Below are 22,592 nucleotides of genomic sequence, written 5' to 3'. Positions count from 1 at the left end.
TCAGTATGTTGCCAGAACTGGTCTCAAATGAGCAAAAAAAGATGCTGGTCTCCTATTGAACAAAAATGTTTTCATCTACCAAAGGAGCATCAAAGGAAGAGTTCCTCTTTCTAGCTCTAGACAGCTTTATTAAAACTATCTTTTCTGATATTATAAAATACCCCGTTATGATCGCGCTTACAAAACGTTCAAACAATTAAGCTCTACAAAAACCATCCAAATTAAGATCCACGGTAATTTCCAGGTTTGGTCAATGCTCAGCAGAAGAGCCTCTAAGAAAAGGGAGCGTGCTCACACAAAATCAATTTTATATGTCCATCTATTCACTGTAAATAGCCTCAAACAGCAGAGATGAAGACAAGAGAATCAGCATAAGAGGAATTAAGCAGAGATGTGCATGCCTGTGTGTGCTTATGTGTGCATTAAGAAATTGATGGAAACACACACACTGGGGGCAGAACGTGTCTCAATTTTCTGTGCACAGAGGGGCTCAGTTTGGCTCTTCATACACAGTTGTTTCAGGTTTACAAAACAACAGACCATAAATGCAACATTAGATTACAATACTTAAAAACATTATGAAAATAACAAATATTTATACAAACACAGGACCACAGAAGATGGTAAGTGGACATCAAGTCAGTAAAAGCCAAAAGATAAAGACTCTGTGCATCCAATAAAGTTTAACATGAATGTTATATATATGCAGTAACCCACCCAATGATAAAAGAAATCATTCTGGGTTTTTGTCCTGTTGTTCTCGTAACAGAACAGTATGGTGGATAGCATTTTAACAATTCCTATTTTGCCGTCGTTTAACTAAACAAAAACACCTTAGTGAATCATCACTACGCAGCACATGACTTCAAACTTAGTCTTCACCAACTACGCTACCCACTAATTACAAATGCAGAATTAATATAATGAACACCTATAGCCTAAAAAGCAAGATACAAATGACTTAAACACATGGAGGTGGTGTCCATGTCCTGCTGCAGGCACACTCGTGATTTCTCCCAAACAAATCACTTAATTACAAGAAGTTATATTCAGGAGTGCAACTAATACACTCTTGAATTTATGAGACGAGCAGACATTGCGAGAGTCATGAAGCAGAACTGTATTCTTCTGTGAAGCAGCAGCGTATGAGACCCGCAGAGAGCAGCTGCCCAGAAGCACAGAACGACTGAACCAGATGAACTACAGCCTACTGCTACGCTTTCACCATGGCCATGTTTTATTTGAGTTACACTCTTCATGTTCAACATGAGTTTCTCTTCCAAAAAAAGAAATAAACCTCTTAAGGCCAGAGGGCTGTGCTCACCAGCTGTTAGAACTAATGAAAAATACATTAGAGTTGTGGGTCAGGAAATCTTGACTCTTGATATCAGAGGGTTAATTGTTTCAAATCACGTTGGGTCAATTTATGTTGCAGGAATACTGCCTATTCTTGAAATGCCCTCTAATTCAGTAAAAGCCATTGTCAAGTAGGTTAGATTGGCTGTTGGCCGCCCATTCAAAACCCACACCCACCACTGCTCCCTGAAGTTTCTTCAGGCATTAGGGTACAATAGAAAAGTGAGCGAGGCCACTTTGTTAGCTGCAAAAAGATGAAAAACATTCCCTTCCCCTTTACTCAATTCTGCACCACGTTCATGAACTAATTCCTGGAGTTGTGCAGAAACCCTTCCCGTGAACAAACCCTTCCCTAAGTGGCTGACCAAGCAGTGCCACTGTCTGCCTTCTGCTTTGCCTATAAAGATGAATGTCAGGACAACTCCTGCTTTAGCTGAAGAAAATTTGGGAACGGCTCTTCCGGGTTCCACCAGTTTGCTGCCTCAGATGGCAGTATCTACCTTTCAGAGATGCATCCCCCTTCCATTGACAACTTCAGAGAGACTTCATGCCCTGCACTGAAATCTGGGAAAGCTGCTACCTACAGCTCCTTGAGTTTCCGACTGAGTAACATCTGCATGGGAAAGGGAGGTATTGCCCCAGTGTCAGCATTGTCTGGCCACAATCTCAGGAAGGTCAGCTGTGGGACCAGGGCTGGAGAGCTCCAACTTCCATAATTAGGGTCTTGAGCAGAGTTATTAATGGGGGAAAATCCCCTAAAGTATTGCTACAGATTCTGAATCTGATGGCAGCATGCAAACAGCACATCATTTCTGCCTTGGGTTTATCAGGGACCCAAAATAACCTGAGGTTACTTGTCCATGGAATGAGAAAGAGTGAGAAGACGGTATCTTTCGAAAACACACTGGTTGCAGCATTGAAACTCTCCTTCAATACACTGGCAATCATTTCCAACACTGTAGCAGATGACCTGCTTGTGGGTTTTACTTACTTTTAAATTTTTTTTAGAAGCATCTATTTAGTGAACAAATTTCCTGAAATAAGCAGCTATTAACAGAGGAAGACCTTCCATTATGTAGCCTGGCAGGGCAGCCTCTGCAAACCAGGCTTGATTAGTAGTGTACGAACCGAGAAGGGTCAATACTAATGAACAAACAAGGCAATGCCAAGAAATATCCTGGCAGTGAAGGACGTGGTGCTGGTAGTGTAACGAGAAAAGCTATTATTCTCAGAGCATGCCAAACCAACACAGCAAGCGTGGAGGAAAATTAAGTCACCTCTTCTAAAAGAAAGAGAAACCCAAGATCTTCACCAAGGGCTTCTGCTTAAGATCCCAGGCTATTTATTCTGCTGGGATCAAAGCCAGTGTGCTTTTCCTTCGCCAGCAGACATATTGCTATTTTTTAAGTAGTTTTAACAAAATAACAGTAATAAATAAGGTATGTTTCACTTTCCAGGCAAGCCCTGCTTGAGGTTACCTGCCTGTCAAGGGACTCTATCTTTACCCAGAGGTGACCATTTTACATTGGCAAACACTCTTCTTTCTATTGCTGTTATTTGGTTGTGAATCCTGTTAAAAATTCTGAATTTAACTTTGCACAAATAACAGCAAAAAATCAACTAATCCAGGGGTATTGTGCTGCTCGTGTGTAAAGTGAAGCATGTGTAAGGGCCTGAGGCAAAAGATATAAAATTCTTATTAATCTCTTTGACTGTCTCTAGAAGTTATTAATAAAGGAACTGGAGAGGGGGAGGGAGGGAAGGTCTTACCTGCACGCTGGATCTACATCGAAAGCCAGTAAGATCAACCAAACTAACTTTGGGAGCTTTCCACGAGCCTATAAACCTCCCCAAACCCTGCGAGCTGCAAGCAGAGCCTCTTCAGGATGGGGAAGGACGACTGCTGGCATCCAAATATCCTCCAGACTCTTAAGAAAATGGAACAAAGAAACTTTATTTTCGGAAAAAGAGACAATAGATACGAATGCGAGACGACTTTTTTTTTTTAATAGCTATTGCCACTGTAACAGCAGCTAAGTGAATGCATGTCTGCAGTGTGAGCAGTTTTGATAAACAGCCTCTGCGGGCCACACAACGGGGATAATGTATCCTTAAGTACTGCCAATGAGCTGCCATTCTGCACAGCCAATTACTTCTGTGCGTCTGTCACTCAAAGGAAAAATGACTGAGCCCATTAGATCAAACCTTTGTCACTGTTCCTAATGCACTCTTAGGCCTCATTAATCTGAGGGAGCAGCAACACAGCCGCCGGTGCCTCATTGCCTCCCCCACAACAGGCCCACGTGAATCTTCTCATCTCTCCCCCAAGTGCACCACGTTAATCAAGCTCTCCTTATTACCCCGGTCCCTGTCACGGCGGAGAGCGCTCTCTCTCTTAAATGCTCTCATTATGGTCCATCTTTAGAGCTGGCTGAGTGGAAAAAAAAAAGAGAAAAAAAAAAAGAGCCAGAGAGAAAGAGAAGAGGAAAAAGCAAGTCCGATCACATTAATATTCATGACAATAATTAGTATTCTAGGTCACTGAATATTCATGCTATTAGTTTGGTTTTTTATGGGTTTGCTGGATGTCCTGATTGCTGGAGTGTGGAGGAAAACAGCATGGTTGGGACTTTAGATGTCAACGGCAGTTCAATACTCAAAACACATTTGTGAATTTTTTTTCCCTTTTGGTAAATCAGCTTCAACACTCCTGATGGCTTTAATATTTTAAAATCACTGGGGGAAAAAGAATGAGCAATTCTGCAAAGGTCTTAACATCCAACCGGTTAGTATTACAACGTGTAACAGTCAAAACTCGGTGAGATTGCATCGGGTGGACACGACAGATCTGTGATTTTATTCAGGATACGGCGCAACAGAGGCATGAAAATCAACCAGAGTGGAACAAGCACAGGCTGAGCAGCACCAACTGCATCTTTTCCAGCATCTACAGTCATCCGCCTGAAGCTTCACGACACGTTTCTACCCTTTATCTACCTAATTGTCATTAGAGAGAGATCGGGACCATTTGCCCACTGTAAGAAAGAATCATACGACCGTTTGCTATGTCCTTCTTTCCCTAAAGAGAAAATCTTCTAAGCAAACTCATTTTTTTCAATATTTAATAAATGCGGTGCTTTTAGCAAATATTTATTTCATTAACACTAATATTTGCCCTGCTCCTTTTTTCCCCAATATCAAGCAATACAGGGAAATAACAGTGAAAGCTGATTCCTCTCGAGTTCCGGAAAGGGCAAATCCTAGTCCAAAAGAACTGGAGAAGATGACCTTGAGGGATCCCCCTCTGGTGGGATGAAAGGGAAATCTCCGATTCACTTAAAATTGGGCTTTTTTTCCTTTGAAATGAGCAAACTGACAACTTCACCTTTTTTTTTTTCCACTACAACTGTATATCACTGAACTAAACAGCAAAACCCAACCAAATGGAAAATTGACTTGGGTGATTAATGACAAAAGTAAGTCACAAACTTGCATTTGTGATCTGTAGCAAAACCGTAAAACGCTCAAGTTGAAGTGTGGAAAATGTTTCATGTTAAGTCATGTCTTGCATACCATGTCAGACTGCAAAATCAGTAGCAAATAACCACCAATCTCTGGTCTCTTCAGGACTCCACCAGATAAAATCTAGCACTGTCAAGTCACACACTGCTCCAGTACACGACCTCAGTCACCTACAAGTAAGGACTTCAGAGCAGATTGAAGAATTTAGGATTCAGTTCTGCATATATTAGCAAAGGCACCCAAGATCTATAGGCTTTGGAGCAAGTGCCCATGATAGCAAGCTCTTGGCTTGATACACATTTTTATTCATTGTCAACCTGATCATTACACCCGAATCCACACAGTAACTTCGGATTTAAGAAAGGTAACTACATGATCTACAAAAATACCAATGAATTCAGTGTATTTCGGATCGAGACTCGAACTCACGACGCATCACAACGGAGGAGCGATCCTACCCACGGTTTCACATCACGCTTACCCTCCTGCACACAGCATGCCACACTTCAGAGAGTATTGGCTCTGTCTGGACTCAGCAGCTGTTAATTCAGATATTGTGGAAAACGGCTACCCAACGTGACAGGTAGGGCTGTAGATACAGAATCAGCTTAAAGGGAAAAAAATGCAGCGGTTAAAGAACGGAATTATTAGACAGGTATTAAAATCTAAAGACACCACATCAGAAATCTTACTTTGAAGGTATACTGGTCTAATTGAAACATCAATTCTCTACCTTTTTAAAAGAAAAACCTGGAAGGCAGTCCATTCCAACTCAGCCTGATTCTAAGAACTTCAGTGTAAAATAAGATGACTTAATGACCATTGTGTTGGTTTGATAGATGATCATAATTAATAACAGATAAAAAACTCACATTTATAAAAATGTGAAGATGCCGTTCTTATAACATGTCTGAAATGTCACAGAGAGTTAGCCGATAACAACCTTTAGCATACTTAATGATGGCTATGTAGCTAACACATTTTAGGATACTTCACATACTGTACAGTCACTACTGTAAGTAAATTTAATAGCACCAAATTATTTAAATGAAGTGTTAATCAGGAAACAATTTATCTCTACACCATAAGCTATTTTTAGATGTGAACTTTCTACATCAGTGGCTCTTGCTGCAGCTCAGGCTTGGGGTTGTTTGTAGAGGAGAAGAAATAAATGACTCCTGGGAGAGATTTCAGGAGTTAAGTTCACCTTCAGGTCACCAGTTCTACTCCAACCCAACATGGGAGTAATTGAAACTCAGACCCAGCAAGAACTGTCTCAGCTTCTAAAAGGCAGAGAATCCTTGGCCAGCAGCCGACGTACAGGAGTGCTGGTCCTTATGACATCGCTGCAATATGCTACCAACTACTAGATAATGTTGGAAATGAGCAAATCCACCAGCTACCCTTTCCTGAAGCACTTCCAGCTAAGACACATCAACAGAATTATGTTAGCTGCCAGGTAAATTTAATTTAAATTCAAGTTACTTCAAGAACCATTCAATACCTTTGGTTTAAGACACCACAAAAGTAACAGAACTTCAGTCTAAGGGAGCAAACTTCCATGTCCCCCAACTCAGAGATTACTACCATGTTGGCATACAAATACAAGCACCTTTCATAAAGCCACAGTAGAAAATCTGTAATTTAAAACCTTCATATAACAAAATCAAAACATCACTCCCTCATCCCACCCTCCCATATTGCCTGGGAGAAGGAACCACACAGAATCACAGTTCTTACAGGATCAACTCCAAATTGTACCTCCAAGAACGCCCAGAGACCAGCTTTCATTTTTAAAGTGTCAGGGCACAACTTCTAGGGAGAGAAAAATCAGCCTTTTTCCAGGTAAGGTGTCTGGACTTGCAACAGCAAAAACAGTCTTACCTTCTCCTCATTTGTCTGTTTTCGACGGAGTACAGAAAATACTCCTTTTCCCCGCTGCTTTCACTTTGGTTACTGTCCTACCATGACTATACACATCAAGGAAAAATTCTTTCTCCCATCTCTTGCATCCATTTGGAAACCCAGCTGAATAAGAGTCATCTTGGGCTTTTTTCTTCATAAGTTCTCATGTAAGTCTTGGTCTTGTGTGTTTCATTTTTTTCTTTTAAACATCTCTGAAATGGAAGCTCTCAAGAAGAACTGGAACTTGGTTTTTGTTGTTAAGATTATTATTTCCCAGAGGTATCTCCTTCCAGATGTTTGGGATGTAAACACATTTACAGATTGCGATAGCTGTCACAGAGATGATTATTATATGTCTATATTTGTCCAACAGTCTTTAAAACAAGAAAAACAATCTTGTTCAGACAAGCAATGCCACAAAGCATGACTAAATTCATGCTTTAGAACTTCTCCTGTGTGTGACATCCATGTCAATCTGATAATCTGATCTAAGAGAGAAAACTTTCACTTACTGCTTGGCTGTCACCAATCAATTACCAAATAACTAAGTATACTCCTCCTGAATTCAGGACATCATCTCCCTGATTAGCCTAATACCTTCTGTTCTTCTCATAACTACACTATGGGAAGCACCTTGGGAAAGATGTTCACCATCCCTAAACACACGGGAGAAAGAGACTGCAGGTGTTCGCTGCAGCAACCACTGAGGTCCAAGAAGGCTTTAGATGGGGAAGGCAATGAGAAGGAAGAGCTCGGGCTCCCCTAAAGCCTCACAGATGGTGGTGGAAACCAGAAGAGAAGCTGAATGAACTTTTGAGTCCTCTTGTGGATGAACTGCTATGGCTTTTACTTCTAACAGCAAGCACTGCCTCACAGAGACACAAGGTACTGATGTTCATCCCTTCAGAAATCAAGTGGGAGCTCGGAGATGAAAGCTATCTGCAAAGCGGCTCTTGTGAGATGACACCTTCTGTTCTCTGTCCCTGACCTGAGCTGTCCCAAGTCTTCCACGAACTATCCCTGACACTTGTGCCGCGAAGTATCGACTTTTGAGACAGCATGCCCAGAGCACGCATTTTATAACCCACCAGGTGACAGGCAAGAGGCTTTGCCTTTGCATCCCTATTAGACCAGCTGATGCGCTGGCACCTATCCAAAATATAAGTAATTCCACCAAGAGACAGAGAAAAGTATCTGCTGAGCACTCGTGAAGAAATTAATTCAAAACATGTCAGTTATAGGCGATCAAGCAGACATCAAATACATATATTTATTGGCAAAGCTGGCAATGAAATCCATATTTAAGGGGCATCTTCTGAGCAGTGCTTAATAACAGACGGTGGATGACTTGAAATGGACAGCAGTATTTGACAACAGAAATGCCTTGACTTCTTTGTTTTGATGTTTGAATTAAAATAAGTTTAGATGTTTCTAGGAACACAAATTAGTGGAAAAAAGTTAATCTCAGCAAAGAAATGCTTTTAGTGGGCCTGTGCTATCACCATGTATAAGCAGATAAAATGAATCCAATTTTCAGGGGCAATTTTAAACGTGACATTTTAACTGAGCAGTGGTATTGTTTTAATAGCTTAGCTCTTTCACTGCACTATACACAATTATGTAAAAGTACACGGAAAATTTGTCTATTCCTGGCCACATCAAACAATTAAATGAAATACTGTCCTCACCTCTAAGCATGGAGAATATTGCTCCAGGTACCAAGCCTGCACTGGCAAAAAGCACAGAAGAACAGAAAACATCACTGTTTTGGGGTAGCGGTAACATGAACCAGTAAGAATATAGCGTATTTGCATGCTTAGAAATAAAAATAATACATGCTGATTCTTTCTCTGCTTGGTGCAAACCTCCTCCATAAAGCAAGTCTGCGTACAGAGACCTCACAATGAAAAACAGTAACAGACAATTTCAGGCCTGAAATCAGTTTTAAAGCATCAGTCAAGATGAAGACAACATTCTGCCAGCACTAACAACTGAGAAAAAGCTCTGCGACAGCTCCACGGACTGCAAGGGATAATTTACAAACGTTTTTAGTTGCACGATGGACAACCACAGACCTACCAGAGCTCCTCCCGGCACTCCAGAAGCCCAGTGCCGAGTTCCTGCGGGTCTCCCACCCAACTGAAGCTGCGATCCCCTGCATAAAAAACAGTCCATATACTTGACCATACGGAAGTTCAGACTAACAAGACACGAGGCACAGCTTGTGACAGCACCTTTTTTACAATACTAATACGCCCCTAATATTTTCAAATTACTCTCTGCAATGCTGCTCTTCAGTCTTACCCAAACACAAGAGTGTGGAGAGTGATGTATGGATAGATGCGCTGCTGGCAGGTATTTCCCAGATCCACTCTATCCTACTACTATTTTTTCATTTTTATGTCTTTTTTTTTTTTTTTTTTAAAGTAATACTTTACTGATTAGTATTTCCTTTTTTATTGTTTGTTTTTAACTGAGTAACCACTGCTTGGATCAATCAGCTTTCTAAAAAAGCTCCTAGTCATTCTGTTCAGTAACGCAATAACCAGACAGACCTCAAATGTGGCCTTTAAGTAAGGAAGATTCAACAAAGGCAGCCTCTTCAGAAGAAACAAATTCTGTAAAGAAAAACCACAGAGAAGTGATACCATGGCCGAATGTACCAACCAGAATTACAGAAGCAAGGGCTGTAAGGGAAAAATACTACAGCAGTTCTGAAATCACTCGTTGCGCATGCAGCTGAATTAGTGAAATACAACCATACAGAGATGTGTGCATCTTCACTGACCCTACTCTCACACCAACACCTGAACCATCCCCCTTCCACATCCTCCAACACCCAAAGCAGGCAGGTAGTGAGGTAGGAACAGGTTGGCCAGCTGCCCCATAGAGCATAAAGCTGTTCAGCCTCTCTTCACCTGCTCCCCCAGCGAGTTATAAAGGTGCTTAAAAACTTGTTAAGCTTCCAGTCAGCTATAAGGGTAATATAATTAAGACATCAGTCCTTGCTTTATCTATGGGAAGAGCACCATGCAAAGATAAGCAGGTCAAGAACTGGCTTAAAATTAAAGAAGGATCAGTGTAGCATCCCAGCTGCTTGAGATGGGAAATGAAGGTAGTAAAGTGGGTAATCATAGAGAAATCAGGTTCAAGTTTCCTTGGATACAACTCTTTCATACATGAGGAGGGCATTAATTATTTTAAGGCTTAACCACAGTGGATCCCTCAAGCTGTGGTACCCAGACATCAACAGAAAAGTCTTTTGAGTATTTCTAAACAACATGATAAAGATGCCAAGAGAGAGGACAGAAACTCCAACTATTCCCACCTTGTTATGTGAAAACAGCTGTCTAAAGGCAGAGCTGTTTTCCAGCATTTGCACTTTCCAGCATAATTAAGTCTTCTCTTCTAAAGCAACTGCTGTGTGATAAAACCACAGGCTACCCAGGGTACATACACAGTGGCTACCAGCACTGCCAGATAGAGCTGTCTATGGCACGCTTCGGGTAAAGAAAGCATTAGCAGAGAATCCTGAAACAAAATTAATATTGCACATTTCATCAAAGTCAGTACAAGCTGCTTTCCTCTGACCTGGCAATCTAAGCACATGGCAAAACATGTAAATTACATGCTATAAACTTTATATTAGCATGTATTTCTGAATATATTTCCAGAACCATACTTCTTTAAAGCAATCAAGTAGTTTTTGCCTGTATTCAAATGTCTTAAAAGCAGAAATCTCTTATTTTAACATCTTACCACTGTTTTTTTGACTCAGTCCAGCACTTTCCTTCCCTAAATTATGGAATATGTTGAACCCCCCACCCCTCATCATCTAAATTAAATAGCAAAATGAAAACAACAACAACAACAAACCACCACCAGCAAAAAAAGCAAAACACCAAAAACCAAATCAACCATGAATAATTCTCTGCTATGAACTCTTCCAGCGACAATGGCAGCTCTGTGACTCTGGAGGGGTAGGTTACAACTTGAAAAAGTCAGAGGAAATCACAGCTTCAGACATTTCAGGTCTCCAGCCAAACTAGTACAACACACCACACACGATCTCCAAAGATGTCTGCTCAGTGGCACCACCGTAAAGCCACAAGGTGCATTTTGGTTTTCCCTTTTCCTTTTTTAAGCATTCGCCTCAATGACTGGCATTCACGTTGGAAGGAAAATCCTTCTCCTTCCCTCAACATGGAGGAATGTGCATTGCAAAAATGCAGGGAATTACACCTTGACTTGAAGCACGAGATAACTATCACTATCCAAGGGAAGACACTTGAATAGCAGAGTTCCTTTCTGTGGTTGCTCATCCTACTTGTGTAGCACGTATTGCACAGGGACCAAGCATGTCTGGATGGTTTTATCAGCACATGCTGGAGATGTTTACGTTAATCATAAATGCAAAAAGCACTTGGCACTTTATGGACACCATCCCAAACATGCTGACAAAACTTCCATACCAGCACTATACCGTTATGAGTTCTGTATAAGCTGTGCATTTTACAAGATAAATTGTCTTAAATGTTTTTCCTTAATGCAATTTTTTAAATCTACTTAGCTGTATGGACAAGTACTTCAGCAAACAATAAACGTCTTTGTTTAGAACTCGCAAGAAGCTATAAACTACTTCCATAAATGAACCAGAATAGCTTTCTACGGAACAATCTTGCTGTTGGAAAGTCCAAAACTATACATCCTTCTAAAGGCGGAAAGAAGTGCTATGGATCCTCTAACAGGAAGCTGCAAAAACCCATTTCAAATGATACATCTCCTGTTTTTCCAAAATATTAGACCTAACAGATCAGTCACTAGGCATCATACATTGTTCATCAATGCTAATTTCTATGAAATTATGTAGGGTTTTGGCAAGTATAAGGTAACAAGTATAAAAAGATGGACGTTGAAGGTTACTCAGAGACTCAGAGAAACTCTCACGGAGGACGTATCAGCAGTTAGGGCTTAAAAAAGCTACACATCGGTGGTTATTTGGATTTGTAAATCACCAATGGATAACATACCCATCCTAGTAGTACATGACAATTGCCTGCAGGCGCTGGAAATGCAGTCTTTTCCCTTTTCTTCCCTAGCATGTTGTTGCCTTACCTGAATTTGGCGAGATGTGTAAACTGCTCATGTCCTTGGACAGGCCGTTTGTTTTGGGACTGGAAATGGGCGCACAAGCTGATGTAGCTCGGGGTGGCCTCTTCCCGGGGACTTTCACAGTGGTTCTCAGCAAGTCGATCTCTTTCCCGTGAACGTTCTGCATGTAGTCCTGGAAGAGGGAAAAACCAAACAAACAAAAAAACAAAAGCCAAAATCAAACAGGTAGTTCTGCAAGCAATAGAACTAACAAAACCTGTTTCCAAAAGACTTTTGTCCTATATCATTTGCCCTCAATCACTACACTGTTTTCTTCTTCCTTTCTTTTTCTTGACAATCCCTTCCACATTTTCCATTACAAATACTCCCAATAGTCTTCAGCTCGCTACTACACCCTTCAACTACCAGTTGAGTAAGACGCAACTAGTAATATGGCTGGTTCTGAGCCACATAAAGGAATTCACCAGCTAGCAGGTCCCAAACAGAAGACGACAAGGCTGACTGTCCCTCATGAGCACGATTACTTGTGTCTCCTCCCTGCCTACGTTCTACGCATCTCTTTCTCCCTCAAACTTGGTCAGTGGGCATTAAAGTCATCAAAGGGCACCCGCTGACTGGTAAGGCTTCTGCAGTTATAACACTGTTTCCTTAGAATACAATTCTTCCTCCACGTATTAAAAACCAAAATCACAGAAGGGAAAAAATTATGCAAATTGGTTCTGATTAGAGTAAACACATTAAAGGTTAGAAGCCAGAAGTGGAAAACACTTTTCCTAATTCCTCTTTGGAAAGCCCACAATGAGGATCTAGGCAGACAAACCCAGTCAGCTGTGGAAAGACAGAGGTCAACTAACAGCAGCACAAGTTCTTCAAACAAGTAAAAAACTTCAGGGAAAACAGGCTCTTGTGACTCTGTTTTCCAGCTTCAAAAGCATTCCCTAAATTATCCGTGGGCTGCTTCAGATGGAAACAGGAAAGCAAATGGACATGGATGTTTTTATCAGAGGGCAAATGGTGTTTCATTAAGGTGAGATGCTGCAAGTCTGGGATACAGCAGGAGAGATATTTGCAGGTGAGACGGTGAGTGTTAAAGCCAGTACACAAGAATCCAAAGTGTTCATCGCCTGGTATACATTGCTGTGGTCACTCACATTCCAGAAAAAATAGTTGAAATTGGAAAAACTATGAGGATGAAAAAAGAAAGAAAGAGACTGTATCTCATGAGAAGACATGCAAAATGTGTAGCACAGGACAGTGAACTGAAGGGGGAAGACGGGTAAAAGCAATGCACAAAAATACATCTGTGTATATGCACACCAGGAGGAAAACAGCATTTTGAACTAGAGATTGGAAAAAGATCTGGGCATAAGCTTTACAGTTAAGGTCGAAACCAAGGGAAAGGTATTCTTGAGCAACCTTCTATGTGGTGCAGCTCTGGCAAAAAAAAAAAATCTAATTCCTTTTCAGATAGAATCTGAGCAACTTACAGAGTCCTGGGTGATGCTGTGAGTGTCTGCACAAGCAAAGACATAACTCCCAGTTAGTCATCCTAGGGTCCAGGGCAAGCTATAGGCAAATTACAGGTGGTATATGAAAGTCTACCAATATTTAACTAGGTTGGTTCCAAACCTGTGGCATACAGACCTGTACACCACCAGAGTATCAGTTTTACAAGTAAATACCCAAATGGACTCAAAGGACACCTGAGGTCTATATCACTGCTGCCACAACTCCAGGAGCAATCAGCTCCCTCACAAAAATCCACCTTTGACAGTTTTTACAACCCAAATTATAGATTCCACTCAAAAAAAAAATCAAAAAAATCTACTAGTGGACCAGCATTCATTTCTTCACAGCTCATGTTAATCTGTGATAAAAACCCCAAACTAAACCATCACACCAGCTTTTTATCCCCCTGCAGCTGTCTGAGAATTATTAACAGTAAAAATGGGGGGTCTGAACAATCTGAGGGGAAAGGACACAGAGCTCTGCTGCCAAAAGAAACAAGGGCAATCCATTAATAAAATTTCATTCACTAGGTATTAGAGAGAAATCAACAAAACTGTTTCATCCATACATTATCAAATTGGCGTAACTTTCTTGTTCAGTGACAGTTCTTCTCAAATTAAAATACAATAAGCAGAACATAATTGAGCATTTATTGCTTATGGGCTCTAAAATTAGGCTTAATCGGATAGTGTCTAAACCTCAGCATGTACTCTTTTTAATAGACACGTTTTATTTAACATACAACTACCAGCATATTCCATTTAAACTTGAGAAGAAGATGTTTATTCCAACATCTTCAGATGAAGAGCATGTACAATTTCCCTACTACCCTGCAAACTTGTGAGATTTGACAGGCCATTATTAAAGTCCTTTTAATTGAGAGTAAACCAGACTTAGGTAAGCTATAAACCATTTGAGAAAGTGAACGTTGGCAAAGAAGAAATAAACATGCTGTAGCCATACCGTTATTATACGGAAGTGCTCAAACACAACAGATGCCACATAGGTATTAATGTCAGCTGAAATATTTATAGGGATATATAAAATGTAAATAATAAAGCCTCTTTCATTGTGTGCAAGATGCATAGCGATAATCTCCGCATTTCCCCGAGGAGAAGAGGCAAGGACCAAGTTTCCAGTTGGCGAAACATCCGCCCCCACGCGCGCCCCTTCAGATCTGCACTCGGGGAATAAAAGTTGAAACTACAAACTAATGTCGCAGCTTCTGAAGCGCAATGGAGGGTTTGATCAGATTAGAACAGATGAGGGTCTTGCTGTCATCTGGAATATGCTGTGTTAAAGAGAAGACAGCAAGCCTGATTTTGATATGCAAATGTTACAGATATAACTCCCCTAGATGTTAGTTGTAGAAAATGCTGATCCGAGAAAAAAGGGGAAAAAACCCTTTAACAAGGCATGAGGGTAATTCAAAGCCAAGTACTTTTAAACTGCACTTAACAAGTCCCTAGAGCCCACTCAACAGCGGGCCACCCCAGAAGTGCCATCTTCTGCCCCTCAACAGCTTGAAAAAGTAGTAATTGCAAATCCATTTGCATTTTTCTTCTCAATTTGTCCATGTTCATCATTCAGCAATGCAGGAAAAAAAATAAAAAAATCAAAAAAAGGCAAGCGGCAAAGGAAAGGGAACCCTCCCCAAACGTGTGGATAACAGGAGAAGGCAGCGCCCCGCACCCCCGCGCTTGCACCTTCGCCATCGCTTGTTTTTTACATTTCGCTCCTAATTATGTTGCATCTATTGCCATACACTTAATTAGCTGCATTAATGTGATTTCTTTTCACATAGTCAAGCAATTAAGAGCTATGATTGAGTTTCATTCAATTAGCCTCAACAAACATGCTAATTGATGTCCCAGATGCAAATGAGGTGCAATGAGAGAAACCTGCTAGCAATTGAGAGTTGTGGTGGGGAGACCCACAGCTCCCAGCTTGCTGACAGCAGCTTCACATGGCTCCCACCTTCTGCGGAGCTGCCGTCGGAGGCAGGGGGGGCAAGACAAGCCATTAGTGCCTCAGTTGTCCCAAATCGATCCCTACAGGAGTCACGGGCAGCGCCGAATCAAATCAACGTCGCCTCCAATTCTCACAGCAACAGCTGCTGCGAGCCGGAGAAGAGCGCAGCGTCTTCCTGCAGCTGGGCAGGCACTGCAGACCCTGCAAATGCCGCGGTTTCTTCGGCTAAGGACTATAAAAGGTCTCCATCTAATCTCCGGGCTCGTGAAATACTACGCAGGTAATGGCCTGCAGTTAGCAGTAACTGGCAACTTCATCTTAGTCAGCTGTGGGGCAATGCTGCCTCTTCAAGCTAAGGCCAGAACGCATCAATCAATCAATAATCCCTAAAAAATACGCTTGCTATATTGATTCTCATTGCTTTTCATTCTGAGGTTACCGTTAGCGGTTTGCTCAAATATAGTGCCACCGAGGTGTTAATTTGACTACTCAAGGCCATTGACCATTATCTAGAGGACTAAATAAACTGTTAAAATATCAGCGAAAATAGTAAAAGCTACATTGACTGAGGATGACACAATATTATTTGACAGCACCATGAAATGAATTGCCTTGAGTAAGAAAGAAACGATGTGCTATGACACAGAATAATGTAAAGTAAAATTACTTAAGTTCTGCTCTTAATACAGCTCTCTATTTACAACAGCACAAATTAATTTAATCAATTAACTGAACAGAACCCTTTCAGACATGCAAATTGAGCAAATGGGTATGATGATATTTTCTAAAGAGGAAAAAAAACACTGCTATTTTGCAGGGGGGGCTTTTGTTTTCAATGCCAGAGGTGGTTAAACTTGCTAACGTGCATCATAATGGCTTCTGATTGCCCTCAAAGCCAGAGAAGACCCTCCAAGGACCATAAGCTAAACCCAGACTATGTGATGCTTCAAGCTAGCTGCCTATGTTCTCCCGGCCGAGAAGACTGAAGACAACAGGCAAAAATCTCTTCTCCCACAGCCACGCTTAGTGCTACTGCTGCTTGCTTGGCCCCTTTTTCAGGGGAGCCAGGACAGATTGAAGGAAAGGTAGAAGAAAGTGATGGGTGCTGCTCCCAGGAAGCTGGAAATCAAACCCAGATTGTCCGCATCTGCCAAAGTTACCTCACATGTGTCACTGAAGGACCACTGAGCATGTGGCAGCACGGTTCCTCCCTAGAATGATCCTCAAGTGGCTTTAAATAAGGGGCTCGTGTTAGGTTCGTAACACTCTGGATAACAAAAACATCATAGGGTGTGAGGATTTTCAAATGTCTCTAATACTAGAGACAATCACCCTTATCACACACAGACACAAAAAGTCCTTTTTACTACCTAGGCTGTATTTCAGAAACAGAGTATTTCCTGATCAGTGTATTAAGCAAGAAAATGTGTATGACTGCTGAGTTACTTAATACAATATTAATCAGTTAGTACCTTGAGGGCTAAATCTCCCATACTTTCTGTATAGATGCCTGCATGCAAAGTCAGAGTACAAACGCTCCCGTCCTTAAAGGCAGGTGTTTTCCTCTTGATTTGCCCAATTGCAAAGCATTTTCCAAGGTAAAAGAAAACAAGCTTGTGAAGAATGAGAGCCAAAGCATTTTACCCAGCCAGGTTTGCACCACATGGAAGCAACCGAGCATGCCAGCAAGGTCAGCTCTGCTCTGGCAGCAACAGAAAGCTGAGTCGGACTCATTCTGATTGAACTGCTTTGGACTGTGCTTTTGTCCTGGGATTGCAGTGAAACAGCTAACGCTGCAAGCTATTCTTCTTGGCCAAGAAACCTCACCTAGAAGACAGAAGGATCAGGCTGCAGAAGACAACAATTAGGGTCTCCTGTGGCTGGGCTCAGTTAGACTGTGGAGAGGAAGAAACTCATTTGCTGGAGTTACATTTCTTGCATCTTGGTGAATGGGATTCAAAGCTCACACCAAACCCCCTCATCTTGGGATCGCCATGTGTCGTAACATGAACACTTTGAAAAATATCTGCACAATATCTGCACAGCCTCCCCACGTGTTTCTTCCACTGTGTACCTGTCCCACTGTCACCCTTTTCCAATGCACAATGTACCAAACAAGAGAGATACTTCCTAGAGCAGTGCCTTTCCATGTCTACAATTGCACAAAAGAATACAATTTTTTTTCTCATTTTGATCTACTAAAACACCTCAGAAGAAGCCTGCTTTTCCAGTGGTAGGAACTGATCCAGACCCAGGATCCTTCCCAGATCTGTCCCTGGTTTACACTGAGCTTCTGAGGAAAATACTATCATTTCATGGCAGTTTTTCCCCACCGTTCAATTGGACATAACACTCCTAAGGCTTAGCTTACTGAGGCTGAGATAGAGTTTCCTGATCTCAGGCAAAATAAAAACTATTATGGAAAACGAAGGTTATGCTTGCACCTCTGGATGACATTTTAAAGACTGTGTGTAGCCTGTTTTTTGAAACACAATTCCTATTTCGCGAGCTGACCTACTGGACCCACAAAACCTATTTTTCACCCTCAGCGACAACTGCTTCCAAACAACAAAACCCAATCCCCTTCCCCCCAAACGAGAGAAAAACCCCCAAACCCCCAGCAGACCAGTAAATGGATGGAGCCTTGACTTTTGTGCCTTTACATGGCAGTCAGACATTTTTATTGCAAAACGCCGTCTGGAAAAGATGCAAAACAAAATTGCTAAACTGCAAAAAGAAGAAAAGGGGGGGAGAAAAAAAACAAAAGGCCCCCTTCCCTTTGCTTATTGAGTTCAAAGGCATAACATGCAGCACCCTGCAGCAAATGGGAAGCTACACTAATTTTAAAGCCATAAAACGCTATAAAGTGCCCTGCGGGGCAGGACTACACTGAAGCTAGTTGCACCTAAATAAGACATGGTTCATTTACTTCGCAGCTTAGCCTAATGTAATCATCAGCGGATTTCTAGCCTAGAGTTGTAACAGGCAAATAGCCGATACTGCGGAGGCGACACTCCCAGCCATTGAGGGGCCTCAGCTAGATTGCTGTTGATTAGAAAATTTTTCAGTTTTGACAAGCACTTAATGAACATAAATCGCTCCTTGATTGGTTTCCATTTGGGGCCACAGGCACACCTAAGAAGAAACAAAAGTCTCCAACTCCTTGTGCCTCCCTTCCCGGGAAGGACCTCAGCAACAAACCTACCGTCAGGTTATGAGCCACAGTGGAATATATTCATCAAATGTTCCCGTTAAATTAGCTGTCCTCCCTTCTTGCATATAAATATGGGCACGATTTCGTTTGGCTTCATAATAGATAGCTAATCTTCAGAAAAGCAATGAAATGTTATTTTCTGAGGAGAACATAGGAATGAAAATGCATTCTGGAAAACACTGATCACCCTTAAAGCACTCTGTCCTGACAAAAAGAAGGTCATCTCAAATCTGTTTTGTTCACATCAGGAATCAAGAACATTAAGTTTCAGTACTAAAAAGCATTGACTTTATCTATACTGTGGTGCTTATCAGTTTGATCAGCATTGCAGGGGTGTGGGAGGAAGACAGGGCAACACTTTCAACAGAAAAAAAGCAGTTTCACAAGATCTTGTTTTTTGTTTTTTGGTTTTTTTTTTTCCAATGGATCATTTTAATAAAATTTTAAGAAAATTCTTATGTCTGCACTTCACTTCTCATTCAGACTTTGTAACAAGAACTGCTGTAAAAGACAAATCAGAGTTTTACCATCCTGAGTAATTTATGAAGCATTTATATCCACAGCAGTTAGCTCTGCTGGACAGGAAGCTCTAATTTTATAAAACTCTGTGAATAATTAATAGCTTGCCTTTTGCCATTTAAACTGCAGCTCATTCAGAAACCAAAAATTTTGCCTCTCTTTTTGAAGAGAGTCACGACATGACACCGAAATGTGTGTTTGCTGCTCCTTACTACCTACTGCAAGTTTGCACGGCTCTGCAGCAGCAGAATTGTGTTTGCTACAACATCCTCCGCTAAGGACACGATAAATCTTGTCATGCCCTCCAAAATGAATGGACTTGAAACAGAAAATGCTTCATGTTCGTCTTGTTTGTGCGTTTAGTGACCTGTGAGTATCTGTAACAAGCCATAGAACTGATTGTGAGAAGTTACTGTGAATAATCAGTTTCTCCCACCCCATCAATGGGGATTACGTATTTAAGGAGTTATTTCACAGGGTGGCTTGCTGATCATCAGCAACTACAGTCTGATTTTTCACTGAGAAGAACAGGTGCACTGGCACTTTCAAGCAAGACTATTTCTAGTTCGAAAAGCCAAGGGGGTGGAAAATGCTTTGCCTTGACAGCTATCCCGAATGATAGGTCTCACTTTAGGAGGGCAAACACATTTTAGCTTCAATTTTCTCCATCCATTTTTAAGTTTTTCTCTGAAACTGATCCTCAGTCCACTACATCTTTAAGATAATAAAGTTTACCAGGAAGCTATAAAGTGAATGAGTGATCTCTACAGCTATACCACTTCATAAAAGCCTCTTTTGCTTTTAAAACATCATAGGTTATGTTTTATGTTTGGTTATCTTTACAGAAAAAAAATTACAGGAGCATGAGTAACACTTATTTTTTTTCCATACAGGTTGGTTATCTTCTAGCTAATACTAGAAACAATGTAAATTCTCAGTGAAACATGCTAGAATTAAGAAAGGGAAGCCCTGGGAAATATAAAGTCAATCCTGTTAGAAAGGAGAATGCTGCTCTGAACACAGCTTTGATGAAAAGGCTTCCAGAGAATGCCAGTTGTGGTGAACAGAAAAAATAGGGTGTCAACTCATCAACTAATAAGCAATTACTACACACATCTTTTCTAACTGTTCCTATTGTTCATTTTGTCTACCTTAACCAATGGTTTAAGCAAATGCAATAACTATAATAAAAACTTTCATGTGCTTCTGACAGATTTATCTGCATCACCACTCAAACTATATCCTTGTTTTTGCTCTGTAGGATTTGGTTTGATCACTGGTCTTTCAGGAGGTAGAGCTACATCTTACGTGAAAAGCAACGCATGCATGTCCTTTTGTCAGTTCAAATATGTATCTACCAAAGCCTGATTTGAGGATTAGTTGTTCACAGGAAAGGCCAGCTAGGAGGACTCTCAAAGCCAGCCAATATCCAGCTTTACATTCCTTTGAATCAAAAAATAGGGGTGGAGGGAAAAAGGGCATATACAATGATATTTTAGAAATATACAAGGGCATGAATATTTTGATTAAAGCAACACAAACAGCACACTTGGAGCTATTAAACAGCCTGAGGTAATGCAACCCTGAAAATAAAGTTGAGCCAAAGCAATGTCTGCAGGCAGTTGGTTATTCATAGCCACAAAGGCAAGTGCTGGTCCCTTGGCTGGAGCAACATCCAGCTCTGCCGTTGGAGGGCCCAGCTGCCCACACAGCCCTCTTAAAAAAGAGGAGAGACACAATACTTTATATGCAAGCACACTTTTCATTTTCAAATTATTCATAAGATCTGATAATGGTCAAAAATTATAAATGCAGCTCTAAGAAAAATGTTGTGTATTATGGGGCCTGAAAGAAGTGCATTGATCTGCAACACTTCCAAATACCAACATACAGGACATTTTCAATAGCCTTCTGTTTCTCACAAAATCTGCTTTTCCTGTAGGAAATGGCCAAACAAGAAAGCTCAAATGAAAGCCCAATACCCCATCCCAAATCTCAAGGAATTTTACAGGCCTATGAATTGGGTCTGTTTTGTATCATCTTTCAAGATGTGTCTGTATTGCTGAACCTGCCACACAAAGTTTTAGCCTAGTGTTGGATATGACTCCTCACCAGGCTGAAATTCACTTTATTTGAGGATGGAACAACTTTGCTAACGCTCCCTTTGAGCTCGCTCACGTAGGCCACTCGCCCAGTCAGCGCGATTTTTAAGGAAGAATTTTGAAACTGTGGCTGCTGTCAGATGAACTGAGCAGAACCAGGTGAATGCACACAGTTCTCAAGGAGATACGGGCAGGTTTCCCCCTCAATCCCTGCTACAATCCTACAAGCCTCAACACAGGTTACCAAACCAGGATGGGAGCAAGGTTAAAGAGCAGCTTTACTGCGATACACACCTCGGCAAGCAAAACCCAACCTTGCTGTGTAGATACATGGGATTTACATACCATGTGTGTTATAGATGGGCATCAGACCTTCCTTCCCACATGGTTAAGAAACTGTTCTTCCCCTAATAAGGTGCCACAGCACTGTGCTTTTATTTCATATCAAATCTAGAACAGATTTAATATAAAAGGAGGAAAAAAAAAGCACCCTTTCCTAAAAAAAACTACAAAAAAAAGCTGTTTTCAGCTCTTTTTTCCTTCTTTTCATAAATGAGGGGCAGTGATGATGATGGGGATACAAGAGCAGAAAATGGACATCCACAGCTAAAGCTTTGTCATCTACTGACCTGTACCACGATGGCAACCCTTTGGCAGACAGACAGTGGCGAAACATCATCAGCTATTCATCGGGATAAGGCTCAGATAAAGAAGTGACACGTAGCGCTTCCCAGCAGGTATCCTGGCGAATACATTTCGGGAGCCCTCACACATGGCATTCTGCCATTAAAAGCCAAGAGATGCCTAGACAAATTCCCCCCGGTCCCTTTGGGGATGATGACACTGAATTTGTCGGCAAGAATTCTAGTCATCCACTCAACGTCTCTACTCCAGAAGCGTAAGATGAATAGGTAGCTATGGTGAACTTTGAAGCCTGCGGGTCAAAGTTCTCTCTCATTATCCCCACCATTTTCTATCGGTATAGCTCCTCAGCATCCCAAGGGACAGGAAGGTTTGAGGCTCTTGAAAAAAAACCTGACATGACCAAGTCAGAAAACAGTAGGATACTTATGTACATATATTTTTCTTTTCCCGTTTTTCTCTCCCCCCACTTTCTTGAAAAGAAGGAATATGAATTTAGCTATTGTGTCAAATGTCAACCTGGTGGCATTAGTAGTTACTCATTTAGCTGGCACAATACAACTGTCATTTCAACATGCTGTCCTGCCAAACAGGCCTGACCCTTCCAGGGACACCTCCTCTGTAAGAATGGTACTAATTTGATTTTCACTCCCCACCCCAAAACCTTTCATTTTGTAGCCAATCTTTTATTCGAGAAGGACAACAGTAGGTTTCCCCTATACAGGCGGATCCACTGTATT

The 22,592-nt window shown here is 41.3% G+C and overlaps 1 protein-coding gene across 7 annotated transcripts in view; it reads right to left on the bottom strand.

Moving 5' to 3' along the window:
* AGAP1 (ArfGAP with GTPase domain, ankyrin repeat and PH domain 1) overlaps nucleotides 1–22,592 on the bottom strand; it is a 365,836-nt gene that overhangs the window by 118,766 nt on the left and 224,478 nt on the right. For all 7 annotated transcript variants that reach the window (XM_082055530.1, XM_082055531.1, XM_082055532.1 and 4 more), the window contains one exon: nucleotides 11,899–12,067. In XM_082055530.1, the coding sequence (XP_081911656.1) occupies nucleotides 11,899–12,067 (169 nt within the window). The remainder of the gene's footprint in view (nucleotides 1–11,898; nucleotides 12,068–22,592) is intronic.

This window comes from Streptopelia decaocto (assembly GCF_964273445.1).
Source record: "Streptopelia decaocto genome assembly, chromosome: 6".
NCBI lineage: Eukaryota > Metazoa > Chordata > Aves > Columbiformes > Columbidae > Streptopelia > Streptopelia decaocto.
The sequence above is the reverse complement of the archived record's forward strand: the minus strand, read 5'-3'. Positions and strand labels throughout refer to the sequence as shown.